Source organism: Euprymna scolopes, chromosome 34 (genome assembly GCF_053919585.1).
Source record: "Euprymna scolopes isolate OS-2025 chromosome 34, ASM5391958v1, whole genome shotgun sequence".
Taxonomy (NCBI): domain Eukaryota; kingdom Metazoa; phylum Mollusca; class Cephalopoda; order Sepiida; family Sepiolidae; genus Euprymna; species Euprymna scolopes.
This window is the reverse complement of record NC_136515.1, coordinates 24,985,687-25,001,429: the sequence shown is the minus strand read 5'-3', so window position 1 is coordinate 25,001,429 and position 15,743 is coordinate 24,985,687. Positions and strand designations below refer to the sequence as shown.

Here is a 15,743-nt window from a genome sequence, read left to right as displayed (position 1 = left end):
AAAAACTTAATTTTTGCTAATTGTCTTCAAAAACTATTTTTATTTATAATTCATTTTTTACCTTATCGTTTTTTGTTATTTTTGGATATTTTCATTACTGTGACATGACAATTCAGTAGATACCATTGGTTTCATTTGAAACTCAATATTTCATTTTTCAAATTGCTTGGCCTTTTGGTCAAGATCAAAGTGTAATATCTGTTCTTCAGATGCTGCACTTCATTTTCTTGTTCTCTTTCGGTGGAGGAGAAATCCTTCACGACTGAGACAATTTTTATTTTTGTACCTTTTCTCCACGTTAAAAAACGACCCTGGTGTCTAACTCTGTCCCGTGGGGAGGCATAGTAAATAGGTACAATAACAAAGTAACAACCTTTTTTTTTTTTTTTTTTTTTTAAGAAGTGCATGAGAGTTGCCCAATATTTTTTTCTCCTATAATAAATCAATACTAAGTTAGATTTTATTGATATTTTGACCAAGTTTGTTGACAATTGTTCAAGCAATATGAACAACATAGTGACAAACAAACGCTATTAAAAATATTAGCTCCACCTTATGCGTTAGTGCAATTTAGTTATTTATTTTTATGGCAGGTGGCTAAATAAGACGCCAACCAGAGTTCAGTTCCCAGCTGAGGATGCAAAATCTTTTGATTCTTATCCAGAATTTCCCTTATATTAAAAACAAAATAAAGCAAAATCCTTTTCCAAAAATCATAGAAATTGATTGAGTAGTTTTTTTTTTGTTTTTTTTTTTTTAGCTAAGAAAATCAAATTTTATGAAGCCAAAATGAAGCATCTTGATTAAACAAAGGGAGATAACTCAATTAGAACTTTGAGATTTTTTGTTTTGTCTTGTAATGGCTGCAATTTACTATTAACTATTTACTATTATTCTCTTAAAATTATTTGAAAATTGATTTATACATATATATAAAATTAATTACTTGATCAATTTACATGATTTTTGAAATGTGATCTTTTCATTCTATGATATCAAAGATTTTTCTGTATTTTTGTTTTTAATATAATTCTGAATAACCACCAATCTTTTTTACATTTAAAATAAATGAATATAAAAAGGATCCCACGTGGTGCAAGAGACAATAATATGAAACCTGGGTCAGAATAAACAATTATTTTTTTTCCTTTGATTTTTTTTTTCAGCTGATTTAACACTTCAAATTTTTGTCAACACTGGTCACAATTTGAAAAAAGATTGTCCAAATATATATTCGTAAGTATTTTGTTTTTGAGTTCATATTTTATTTTGTAAATTTTTATTTGGATCATCTAATACATAAAAAGCAGTCGTCTGTATATGTATCCAGCTAAAAGTCACAAACTACAAAACAAACAGTCATAAAGTTGATATAGTCTTGATCAGCTTTGCCCAGAATGAATATCTAAAATTTATTTTTAAAAAAAAATTATTATTTTGTAGGGGTGAATTGGACAAGGTTTCGTCAGAGGAGTGGAGATCAGTGTTATTACATATTAATTTAGAAAGAATATGCTGAATCATTACGCAAGAAATTTTTTATATTAAAGGAGAGTTGTGAGTGCATGTGTGAGTTCAGCTAGAGAGGAATGGGTTGGGTGGAGGAGAGAGGTTTGGGGAAAGAAAGATAGAGATAGCGAGATGGAAGTCTTCATAGAAATAGATTACATTTGCCCTGAACAATGCCTGCTAGCTAATTTATAAAGTTTTTTTTTTTTTTTTTTTTTACAAAATTATAGACATAAAAATATACTGGAAGGTAATTTATATTGTTTTCAGCAAGGGAAGAATGGATATTTTTTTTTAAACTTTCATTTATTATTTGTTCATTTACTTTTAACTTTCATATTTTGACTTAAAATAAGCTAAATGTTAAATTGAAATATCAAAAGATAAAGATGATAATGAAATCTTTTTAAAAAAAACATATTGGAAAAAATGTGTCACATTCATATTTTCTGGACTCATTTTTAAAAAGAACGAATTAATTTTTAAAAAAGATAGTTTAAATAATAGCAACTTAAAAGAAATCATTAAAAAAAAAACAGACATTAAAGTAAATTATTTCAAAAGAAATATTTTGTTTTATTAAATTGTTAAATCATTTTTATGATTTGAATTATTCAGACTACTGTTCTCATTTTCAATGTTAGGTGCTTGTAGAGGATAGTGGATTCTGAAACAAGCGCATTTTAGGTGAAAAGATTATGTTCTTGTCATGTCAACATTAGTATAAATTTCAAAAGTTATGAAAAATGATCAAATAGAAATGTTAGCTGTAGTTTTTATAAAAAAAAAATAAGTCTGACATTTTGCATTTTGAAATGGTGTATTTTAATTGAAAGCAAAGAAATAAGTCAGTTTTGTCAAAATGATCGATTGTAGTTACCTTTCCTGTGATTTGAAAACTCTTCAAAATTAAGACATACAATAAAACATTATTAATCAATAAAACTCAATAAACTTTATTTTTACTTGTAATTATTTTTCTACTATATCATTTTTTTTTTCATTTTTACTAATTTCAACATAATACATAAGTACTTAATGTTTTCACCTGAAATGCATGTTTCAAATCCACTATTTTGCACAAGCATCAAATGCTATTCTCCTAATGTTTTAATCAATGTAACCTCTTTCTTTTTTCGAGTGCATCTTTGCCAAACATAGGCATCTTTTGAACTGAAACCTTTATTTAATCCACATAGGTAGATTGTTCTTGTTCTGTTAGTTATGACTGGATAAAAGTCTTAAGTAATTCTTAATTATATTCTTAATATTACCTGTTCTGAAGATTGAAATTTTAGCCTCTAGAAGATCATCATTTAGAACTCCCGACAAACCCGACAAGCTACTAAGTCCCATCCCTTTACAGTAGAGATCCCTAGGTGCAAGAAAGCCTTTTACTCCAATAGTTTCTTCCCCAGAACTGCGGGTCTTTGGAACTCCATTCAGGGATTCTGCTTTCCCAACTGCACTGATATGCAGAAGTTCAAGTGTAATGTTAACAAACATCTTTCTACTCATCTCCCTTCCTAATGACCCTGCTAATTAAGTCCCTGATAGTAGCCCCCTGCTTCAAAGTGACACTGTGCCTTGTTTTGGAGTGAAAATTGAATAAAAAAAAAAAATAAATAAAAAAAACTGATAATTACTTAGCACTTCCCAAGTTTGACAAGACGCATCTGAATAAGGTCTGAGGTTACATTGGCTGAAATATTGTGAGAATAACGTTCGTGATAAGAATAGTAATACAAATAATACCCATCTTCATCTAAAATATTCAGAAACATGATATTTAAAAATTCTCTATTTTATCAATTTATGCAGAAGTCTGTTACCAGTCCTTCTCACCACAGCTAAGATTGGAAATATTCGGCAAACAAAGCATGCAATCAAATGCATCAATGTTGTATACAAACATGAGAAAGAAACCATCTTCCAGCAAGTTTTTGAAGTAAGTATTTTTATTCAAAACCTTATGCTAAGAAATTATATTTTTTGTGTGATTAGATTATTATAAATTTAATTTTCAAGTGCCACCTTTTCTTTTTATGTTCATTGTGTAAAGTACAGCATTTGTTTGTTTTTTTTTTTCCTGGGAATCACCACTTCTCGAGTGGCCTCTGGGCCTTGATGATGGGGTTGTTTTTTTTTGTTTTTTTAAATTAATGTTTATAAATGGAAGGGGAAAAAAGATAAAAGTCAGAAAGAAGAAATGTTTGCACAAATTATGTGAAAATTAATGTTTATCTGTTTTGTGTTTTTTTTTTTTTTTTCAGTATTTCATCATCATTGTCATCAGTTTTTGACATAGTCATCTGTCATTGGCCAAAACTTAATTTATCGCTTTTTCAATACTTGTGCATTATAATATGACATCTAAAAAATGCATTTGAGTAAAAAACACTTATGTACTGATGTGTTATTTCAAAATTAATACAAAAAAATACATGTTAATTTGTATACATATCCTGTCATTTCTATTGATATGCATTTTGATGATATCCTGAAGCACAAAATTGGATCTAATGAAGTAAAAATTAAAAAAGAAAAAAAAATGCGACTTGGTATGAACACATCCATTAAAGCTGTGCCAGGTAGGAGATATCAGATGTTTTGGTAAGTTTTGGGAAACATGAGCATTTTAAAATATGTAGTATTTTGGAAGCCAGCATTTGATCAGTAATTTTGAGGATGGAAAAAAACTGTTTGCAAAAGTCATGGGAGGTGTACTGTTCTCTGATTTTGTAAGCATATCAACATGTGTTCAATGCATGTTGATATGAAAAAAGATTGACGAGTTGTATGAATAGACATTATTTTGTTCTAACAGAATACTTTCTTTCCTTTTTATCAGCATGTGAGAAAAGCATTAAATCCTGAATCCGCAAACTATCTAACAGCAATTGTCGCCATGGGACACATTGCTGAAATCTGTCCGGAAGAATTCAGTTCTGAAATGAAAAATGTTGTGTCAAAACTTGTTGTCAAGGATTTATTAATGCAGGATCGAGTAAGTATGAATTTTTTCAGCTGATTTTGCCCACTCGCTATCATTTTGCAATTTAATCCCTATTTGCTACTTGAAATCATTGAAACGAAACTATTGCTGAAATAAGATGAGAGTAATCGATAAAAAAAAAAGATGAAACTGATGCTGTTGCTAGCTATCTTCCTCAGTGCAAAGTGTCAGATATATTATCAGTTATTATTAAGATTAAGCCTCCACTTTTTACTCATTAAACTTAAATTTGTGTACATGATTTTTGTGTACATGTACTTCTATTATATAGATTAGAATTTATGTATTTAGATAACTATACATTTCATTTGTGCGTGTTACTTGACTCCATTCACGTTTTTAAGTACAATGAAAATCCACATATGGAGAAGTCCTAAAAAAACTAGACTCGGATGATTTTTAACAGGCATGTTTGTTTTGCCTATTTCTGTGTAATCCTCTGACTGGCTTGATTCTGGATTTCCATATGTAAATCGGTTTTGGTGCTTGTGCTATGTGGGGTTTCAAATAAATGCATTTTAGGTAAAAAATACTATTATGTTCTTACTTGTCATTTCAAAATTGCAAAAAATGATTGCGTAGAAGATTTGTTAGAATCATTTTTTACAAAAAACATTAGATATTAGTTGTTCACCATTTTCTGTTTTGAAATTGTGAATTAAAATTATTTTACAGTTCTGAATTTTGGAGATGAGGTATGAATTTTTGTATTATTTTGATTAATTCGAGAATTGTTCTCATCTTGAGTGTTATCTGATGACAACTGAACATAACAAACTATCGTTCGTAGATGCGTTAATAATCCATATTGGTTTTCACGGGACAATACCTGAACTTCAATTCCCACCATCCATATATTGTAAAGAAAAAAAAAAAAAAAGGAATTGTCTGCAACACAGTAAAAGCTCACCACAGTTAGTACAACATACATGAAAGTCCATGTAATATCAGGACAGTATTCAAGAGCAACTCAACACTATAGAAACACCTGGTGCAAGTCAAACCCTTAACCAAAAGACTCATGACAAAGAACTGTATGATATTTCATGTAAATGTGGAAAACTCTACAAAGGTGAAATATGTCCACCTCCAATAATAAGGTTAAAGGAACACTAAAAAGTCATAATATGTGGAGAAATTGAAAAATCAGACGTGGCCGACCATATATGAAGAGAAAAAGTGCATCCATCTCCTATTATGAGAGGAAGTGAAAATAATAGACAGAGAAAATCAATGGAAAGTAAGACATTCAAAGAAGTGCTGTATATACTAAGTAATAAATCTTTTTAGTCGTCCCAGCATTGAACTTAATAGTGTATAGGAACTGTTAGTTACAAATGCACACTAACCATACTTAGGAATAATAAGAAAATTATAATTTCATAGGTTAAAAAGTTTACAACATGTACAGTTTTGGTATAAATTTACAGCTAATCGCATACATTTATAACTCAGCTAACTTTTAAGGATAGGAACCCAACTTCCTCACATATTTAGAGCCCCACCCCCACCCCACCATTACTTATTTAAGTTTCTTCCTCAACTCTTCCCCTCCTGTTTTTAGAAATGCTGTAACATTCAAGGGAGATCCCAGATAGTCTTTTTTCCCCTCTCTCTCACATAAACAACTTCGATTTTTTCCCTCTTTTCATAGACTGCAATTACCTCCCCTGGATTTTAAGAACTGTTTTAAGAATTAATAACAATTCCGATAAAACTATAATTCAATAAATTTTATTTTTACTTGTAATTATTTTTCTAGTTGATAATTTTTGTCAATTTTTGTCTCCCTTAGACTCACGGTCACCAGGTCCATGAAAGTTGGTTTGCAGATCACCTTGTTTCTGAAGAAACACAGGCAAAGGTTAGTTTTATGTTTTACTTAAATTTTTTTTTAAATATTTATTGTAATGCAGAATACAACAATATTTTTAGCATTTCTTGCTACTAATTTATATTTGCAATTTTCATTAAAAAAAATATTTTGCTTTACTTCTTTGGGTAAATGTCTTTTTCTCAACCCTTAAAAAATTCATAATAGCATTTCCAGTATCAATAATCGATTCTCTTAAATATTTGAGTTCAGAGTTGAACCTAATAAAAAGAAATTAAAAAAAAAAAAGAAAAATACAGAAAAAAATGTTATGATGTATCAACTCAGTAAAAATTCCAAAAAATGATCTATAGAAAAAAAACCTAATTGATCAGTTTACTTTTTCTTTCAATTTACTTTTTCTTTCCATCACAGGTAAATATGTCACACGGATTTTTCTTTAGTTTTGTTTTTCAATATGGAGGGAATTTTGGACACGTACCTAATTTTCAAATTGACTTTTTTTTTTTTCTCAACATTTTTAAAAAAGAAGTAGCTTGATGATGGATTTAGTTCCTTTCCTTTGATCTACTTCCCACTTTCTTTTTCTCCAATGTAAATTATTAATTAAATAATGAATGCAAAAGTCAGGTTTGAAGGGCTACATTAAAAATTTCTTTTTAATACATATTTAAATTTTAAAATTCAATTAATCAATTCAGCTACTATGTTTTTATTTACTACTTATGAAAATGATGCTTTTTAACTTAACGTTTGTCACTCAGAATCTTTATCTGTTATAAATGATGTTTTAATTTTATATTATAGGTTTTAGCCATGAAAATGTTAGTCCGGTGGCTAATAGGGTTACGAAGTAATGCAGGCAATTCAGCAACATCAACCTTACGACTTCTCTACACTGTGATAATTCATGAGGGCGACCTTATGGAAAGAGGAAAGATAAAGTAAGTACATTGTATTTAGAATTTCAATCAAACTTAGTGACATAGAATATTGTTACAATTCTCCTAAAGATTAAATGGATGAAGGTCAGTATGTATTCTGCATTTCTGAAACATAAAAAATGCAATCTTCATTAACCTTGTTTCAAGTTGTTGTTGAGATTTTCACGCTTGGAGTCATAACCCTGAATTCCATTTTTCCTCATTTTGGCAGATATCTCTTTGTTTTTAGTTCATACATGTTCATCTGTTTCGTAATTTAGTTAAGTGATAATAGTAAGCTTCTTAGTTATTATTTTAGGGATTGACTGAGGAATACCATGTCCTTTTTGGACCCAGTCCATAGCACAATATTACATTTGGTTTTTGTCAATATCCCCCCCCTCACCCCCACCTCCTATTAAAAACCTGAAACTGAAATAAAAGGAAAATATGTATGATCGGTGTACCCATAACATAAAAAAAGTATCATGTTCTAATGTAATCTAATGCAAAAAAAGAAATTGACATCACTTCTACAAATTCTTCAATTTGACATGTTCCTTTTACTGCCAAAACATTCCACCCTCTCTTCTGAATTCATTCTTAACGTAGCTAATTAATTCATATGCAAATTAATGCAATTCAAGCAATACATATCACTATGCTCCTTAAAAATCATTTCATATATAAATCCGTGCCCAGATTGGCACTTTATATCTCTAGCACTTCTTACACAATCAGACACAACTGACCCTCATTCTACATGACCAGACACAGCTGGCCCTCACTCTACATGGCCGGACACTGCTATCCGTCAGTTCACGACCAGACACAACTGCTCCATCTGTATTTTGGTTTACTTCCAATCACAAAGAAGTTCAACTCAAATCCTAATTTTCTTCCCCATAAAATGTTGACTCGTATTTTCAAAGTTTTACTCTAATCACAATTTAAACTCTCCTTTCCCAAAACTCTTGAATGTTTAATTAAAATTCTTCATAGTATGATGACAATTTTCAGAAGGTCCGACTGTGTAATTTTTATTTAAAATTCTCTGTGACATGCCGACAGCAACTGTAAAATATCCAACACTCATCTCAATCACATCAACTTTATTTTTCTTCATGCCGAAATAGCTTAAAAAAAAAAAAAAAATTTTCAGCACTTTCATGACATGCACACAAATTCTTCAATTTGGTGTATTCTCTTCGCTATTAAACCACTCTTTCTTCTAAATACGTTCTTAACATAACTAATTCATTCATATGCAAATTAATGCATTTCAAACCATATCCAAAAATAATATAAATCAAATATTTTTATTTTTAATTAAAAAAATCGGTGCAAGTCTATAAATGGTCCACAAGTAATCTATTTTACTATAAAAAGCTGAAAAAATCTTTATAATGTACGTACTTGTCACTGCATGAAAATGTCATATGCCAAAAATCACGTAAATCAAACTAGTAGTTTTTTTTTTTTTATGTAAGAAAATTAAATATTATGAGACATTTTATCGAAGAAAAACTTCCCACCATCTTGTTTTTGAATGATACACTGCTAGCGACACCTGTTGGGAATATAAGACCAGAAAAGGGGCAGACAATCGACTTTCCACACTATAGAAAAAAAAAACTTGGAAAATTAAGACATAAGTTTTTGGGGATGTTGAAAACGAAAAAACGTTTAACATTCCAGCAAACGAGTAGTTTCCAAGATATGAAGAATTTTACATAAATTGAGCACCCACACGTTTGCTGGAATTTTAAACGTTATTTTCGTTTCCAACATCCTCAAAAACTTACAAATGTCTAAATTTTCCAAGTTTTTCTTTCTAGTGTGGAAAGTCGATTGTCTGCCCCTTTTCTGGTCTTATATTCCAAACATTGTCTATAGGTGTCGCTAGCAGTGTATCATTCAAAAACAAGATGGTGGGAAGTTTTTCTTCAATATTTGATTTTCTTAAATAAAAAAAAAAACTACTTGATCGATTTACGTAATTTTTGGAATATGACATTTTCATGCAGTGACAAGTACGTACATTATAAAGATTTTTTTCAGCTTTTTATAGTAAAAAATATTACTAGTGGACCATTTATAGACTTGCACGAAAAATCAAATTTTATGAGACACAGAAGACTGGCTATCTTTTCTGCCATTTTGAAAACAAAGGGAGACAACTTAATATAATTCAAACTTGCAAGATTTATATTGTAATGCCTACTGATTCTGAATAATCGTTTAAAAATGATTTTTTATATAAAAATAAAACTACTTGATCAAATTATTTAATTTTTGGAATACAATATTTTCCTTTTGTCATGGATACATACATCATACAGATTTTTCTTTATTTTTGTTTTTAATATAGGAGTTCTGGACAAGAACCCATTTTTTTTGTTTTTATCATACTTTCTACATTTTATATTATGTTCAATTTTTGGTATGGCGCTCAAAGAGAGGGAGAAAGTAGAAATGACATTAATTAAAATAAATTCATACCTAGAATTTCCCACAAATCAGTGAGAACTCCTATACATTCCTGTTCTACGCACTGAATTTGACATTTTAATATTCTATGTTGTATTTCTCTTAGTCTTTCACATTTTTTCAGAAACTACTGGACCAATTTAACTGGAATTTTGTAGAGACCTTTATCATAAGGTGTAGCAAACGAGGTATTATGGTATGTGTTCGATACACAGTTAAGGTTTGATAGGGATTAGTATATACAATACCATATTTACTCTAGAAGTTTTCTCAGAAACTACTGGTTCGATCTGACTAAGACTTTTTACAGGCCATTGAGGTGCAGCAAACTAAATATGGTATCTGTTCAATGCACAGTTAGGAATTAATAGGAATTAGTATTTAATGCAAAAATGAATACAAATTTAACCATATTCAACCACAAAGTTGGCATAAAGCACTCAGAATGAGTGTATTATGCCAACAAGTCCATGAACTGTAGATTTTGTCTATTTTTAATGCGCTATTTTTGTTTTTTTAAATCAAAATAAAGACTTGTTATGGATGTCAAGCACAATCCACGATAATACTGTAATCTCTTTGATCAAAATGAAATATATGTATCTAAATACTCTTGGTAATGCAGTTACAAAATATATATGGTTGGGGGGGGTATATCCCTATTTTCAAGTTATAAAAGCATATATGTACCTTTTTAATATAGTATCCAAACAATATATATCGTTATCATTCCAAAACCAGAAAATGTATTTAATTCTCACTTACAATATTTAGTCATTTTTATGAAATACATTTTACATATGTTTCATTGAATAGTGGAAGCCGACGAAACAGCTCATGTATGTTCCTTAAAAAGCAGTTGAAAAGTTGGTCTGTGTGTAAAACTCTAGGAAGAGTTTGTAAACAGACAAGAACTACAACTTTATATATAGACTAAACCCTCCAGGCCTAGACAAACCTCATAATATTATTGATATGAATAAGTTAAAAGTAAAATGTATTTAGTTTTCATAAATTTCAAGTGCAAACGCAAACTCCACAATATCATTGGTATGAATAAATTAGTAAAAAAATAATTTGCTTTTTATAAATCTCAAATGTGAATGCAGGCCTACACTATTATTGGTATGAATGGTACTTGTACGGTTCAATCAAGACATTAAAAAATGAAAATGTCGGAAAAAAAAAGGTTATATTCTACATATCCGTTTTGGACTGAAGATCTCAAAAAAAAAAATTCACTTAATTTGATCAAGTAGTTTTTTTTATATACAGCAGACAAACACGTTTTTATGACAACACATTGAAGGTAGACATCTTTGAATTTTTAAATTTTTGTTTGGATTTTAAGAACGCACCACGGGGAGATAACTCCATTTAAAGCGCCGACACTCCCTCTCCATCTTTAATACTAACTTTCCTTCCTAAAAATCGAACCTTTTGCTCAATATCATAACAAATTATTTTGACACTGTAAAAAAAAAAAAAAAAAAGACTACTTGATGAAATTAAGTGAAATTTTTTTTCAGAGAACTTCATTCCATAACGGATACATACAATTAAAACTTTTTTTTCGATATTTTCATTTTTTAATGTCTTGATTAAACTGTACAAGTACCATATGAATTAATCAAAAGTAAAATTATTTATTTAAAAAAAAAAACTATACATTGACACAGATTTTTTTTCCCATTCATTTAAAAATGCCTAGTTACAAAAAAAAAAAAAAAAAAAAGAAGTTTTTTTTATGATTTTTTGGTCTTTTAACTCCTATGGCCTTGTGCCTAATTTGTTAATGTAAATTTTTTATATTGCTGCAATAAATATTTCAAAGTGTATCTGTTCACCACAACATTAGCGCCATTTGATGCCAGGAGTTTTTGCGTAATTATCTTCCTTGAACAAATTCCAAATACAGACATACAAAATGCTGTTAATTTTATAAGTGGATAATATTAATTTTATTTTATTGTAATCTTGTAATTATGCTTCTAATTGTATTTTTTTTTCTTTTCAGTAAACCTGAGTTGGCTCGTCTCCGACTCCAGGCTGGCTGTTGTATGCTGAAGCTTGCAGAGGAACCTTTTTTGGCAGATCTCATAACCCGAGAACAATTTCAAGCGCTAGCTTTGCTTATTAATGTATGTTATGGTTTTTATTTTTTTAAATTTGCGATTTAAAAAAAAAAAATTATGAATAAAAAATTATTAAATTTTGAAATAATTAATAAATAAAGTACTTTGCTTAACATCTTCCCTAATCTTTCGCATGGCTGCTACTGGTGAAAAGGCAAAATAATTCCTTCACTATTTCCTCTCGCATCTACCCTGTACATGTACTTTTTTTCTTTTCTTTTTTTAACGTTTTAGTGAAAATAGCTTTTTCCTATCTTTTTTTTAAGAGTTATTGAAAACAGATATAAAATATTTAAAAAAATTTTATTTTTATAATTTTGTTATTAAAAGTGCAAATAAAGACTAATTGTGTTATTTTTATCGTATACTTTTCAATGTATTTTTTAATATTTTATTTCAATAAATCTGATTAAAATAGAAATACTGAATAACAAAAAATGCAAAGGAACTGTTTTGCCTTGTCACCGGTTCCAGTAGCAGCCACACAAAAAATTAGGAAAGGCGTTAGCTGACTATAACCAAATTACTTGATCAATTTACATAATAAATACTTTATCAATTCATGTGATTTTTGGTAGTTTTTACTTTTAAAAAAGAAAGGCAAATGTTATAAGTATGCAAAAAGTGACTGTCCATCCTGACATTTTTGTTTATGTAAAGAAACAAAGGGAGATAACTCAACAATAATTCATACTTAGTACATTTATGCTGTAATGTCTACAAATTCGCATTAATCCCTTAAAAATGATTTTCTTTATAAAAATAAAACTATTTGATCAATTTACATGATTTTTGGAATATATTTTTGTTTTGTCATAGGTATATACATTTTGCAGATTTTTGTTTTGTAATACAGGGAAATTCTGGCCAAAATCACTTAATTCGATATTGGATAATCCAGGAGGTATTAATGTCCTTTTGAACAAAACAGCAAAACCAAACAAATGTTATCCTTGAATAAATATTTAGAAGATATTAAGAATTAAAAGTTTAACAAAAATAACTTCATTCAGCATTAAATGATCCAAAAATAACTTCATTCAGCATTAAATGATCCAAAAAAATGTTGATATGCCATATACAAATCAATCAATCATGTTGTTCAAAAAATGTTTAAAATATAATAGTCTACCTTAATAAGCCATTTGCAACTCATATAAAAAAAACAAAATACAATCAGATATCCTCTCACACACACACACACACACACTTCTAAAAACTTCAGTATACTTTCAAAACTGTTAGAGAATTTTTGAAATAAGGATTGAAAGTTTATCTTTCGATTTTTCGAACTATTATTCTCACAACACTTCCAACCTTCTTGAGGTGTATTTTATCAAGCACAAGAATCTGTGTGGTATTTTAAATTAAACTTTTAATTCATTGGTGTAGCTTGCTTTTGTTCTACCAGACATAACGGAGTAAAAGTCTTGAGCAATTCATAATTGTATTTGTATAACCCACACTAAGGATTGAACCTTCAACCTCGAAAAGGCATTCATGTAGAACAGATTATTACTTATCACTTGTATCACAGGGCTTTCCTTATCGATCAGTTGTTTGTTATTTTTTTATCTGTTTCAAAAGAGTAAATAAATAATTTATGAAAATTAATTTTCCAAAAATTGAGTTTAATAAGTAATAATTTTTACGTTCATTTAAAAATCATTTTTTTTGCTGCCGTAGGTGTTCGCATGGGTTCACAAGTATTTAAAAAATGCAAAACACAACTCCAAAGAATAACACAGACTCCAACACTTTCTGTAAATATTTGTTGCCTTTTTAGGTGGGTAGTTGAAACCCTCTACACACTAAGGTCCACATCTACATCTATTCATATGGTGTATATCAGTCAGTTAATTCATTCCCAATCTGCCTCTGACTGTCGCAAAATGTTGCAAACATCCATTGACTCTCATAAACTTCCCTAACCGTCGTAAACCTTTTTAAAACTCATTGGCAATCCTAAAACTAATTCTAAATATATCTCAGGTCCTTTTCTTCCCTTGGTGAACAAATTCCTATTCATTTCATTATCTTCCCATCAACCACATTTTCAACACCTTTGGTCACACAATAAGCCTTTTTCTATTTCTTTTCCCCCCCTTACTTTCTAACAAGGGGGATAGGGAGGAGGCTCAATAGTATATCACATTAACACAACAAAATAACTGTCCTGTGTTTTCAATCATGTGGTGAAGTTCTCCATTTCTCTCTGGGTGTTTTTTGATTTATTATCCCAACAGTAAATTCCTTGTGTATAACATTATTCTCTTTGTATTAATTTTTATTGTTTGTCTTTTCCCTTTGCAGGATAGTTGTTACCAAGTTCGTCTTCGGTTTGCAATGAAATTAAACAAAGGGTTACTAAGTCTTCGCTTACCCCTTGAATACATGAGTATTTTCTCATTGGCAGCCAACGATCCTGTGAAGGAACGACGCGGTCAGGTTAAACAGTTCCTTTATGCAAATATTAGCAAACGTCGAGAATACCTCAAACAGCATGCGTCTGCTGGCTGTAAGTACACAAATTAGATAATCTTTTATAAAAATGTAGTGATATCAAATAATGGCTGTAAGTACACAAATTAGATAATCTTTCATAAAAATGTAGTGATATCAAATAATGGCTGTAAGTACACAAATTAGATAATCTTTCATAAAAATGTAGTGATATCAAATAATGGCTGTAAGTACACAAATTAGATAATCTTTCATAAAGATGTAGTGATATCAAATAATGGCTGTAAGTACACAAATTAGATAATCTTTCATAAAGATGTAGTGATATCAAATAATGGCTGTAAGTACACAAATTAGATAATCTTTCATAAAGATGTAGTGATATCAAATAATGGCTGTAAGTACACAAATTAGATAATCTTTCATAAAGATGTAGTGATATCAAATAATGGCTGTAAGTACACAAATTAGATAATCTTTCATAAAGATGTAGTGATATCAAATAATGGCTGTAAGTACACAAATTAGATAATCTTTCATAAAGATGTAGTGATATCAAATAATGGCTGTAAGTACACAAATTAGATAATCTTTCATAAAGATGTAGTGATATCAAATAATGGCTGTAAGTACACAAATTAGATAATCTTTCATAAAGATGTAGTGATATCAAATAATGGCTGTAAGTACACAAATTAGATAATCTTTCATAAAGATGTAGTGATATCAAATAATGGCTGTAAGTACACAAATTAGATAATCTTTCATAAAGATGTAGTGATATCAAATAATGGCTGTAAGTACACAAATTAGATAATCTTTCATAAAAATGTAGTGATATCAAATAATGGCTGTAAGTACACAAATTAGATAATCTTTCATAAAGATGTAGTGATATCAAATAATGGCTGTAAGTACACAAATTAGATAATCTTTCATAAAAATGTAGTGATATCAAATAATGGCTGTAAGTACACAAATTAGATAATCTTTCATAAAGATGTAGTGATATCAAATAATGGCTGTAAGTACACAAATTAGATAATCTTTCATAAAAATGTAGTGATATCAAATAATGGCTGTAAGTACACAAATTAGATAATCTTTCATAAAGATGTAGTGATATCAAATAAAAAAATATTTTTAGGATTTTCTTTTCAGCTTTTCTATCAGTTTTTTTTTTTTACTTACATTATCATTAAATGTTAACTAAAAAAAAAATTCTCGGTTCTTGTCTAGAATTCCCTCTATATTAAAACACAAAAATAAAAGAAAATCTGTATGGTGTACGTAGCCATGACAACACAAAAATATCATATTCCAATACTCTTGTCAATTAATCATTTTTTAATAAGAGAATCTAATTTTGTGAA

The 15,743-nt window shown here is 29.2% G+C and overlaps 1 protein-coding gene across 4 annotated transcripts in view; it reads left to right on the top strand.

Annotated features, from left to right (window-relative positions):
* The window catches only part of LOC145259140 (sister chromatid cohesion protein PDS5 homolog B-like), a 246,488-nt gene that overhangs the window by 180,424 nt on the left and 50,321 nt on the right, over positions 1-15,743 (top strand). For all 4 annotated transcript variants that reach the window (XM_080116838.1, XM_080116835.1, XM_080116836.1 and 1 more), the window contains exons 19-25: positions 1,167-1,236; positions 3,331-3,457; positions 4,361-4,516; positions 6,321-6,389; positions 7,167-7,303; positions 11,790-11,913; positions 14,221-14,425. In XM_080116838.1, the coding sequence (XP_079972964.1) occupies positions 1,167-1,236; positions 3,331-3,457; positions 4,361-4,516; positions 6,321-6,389; positions 7,167-7,303; positions 11,790-11,913; positions 14,221-14,425 (888 nt within the window). The remainder of the gene's footprint in view (positions 1-1,166; positions 1,237-3,330; positions 3,458-4,360; positions 4,517-6,320; positions 6,390-7,166; positions 7,304-11,789; positions 11,914-14,220; positions 14,426-15,743) is intronic.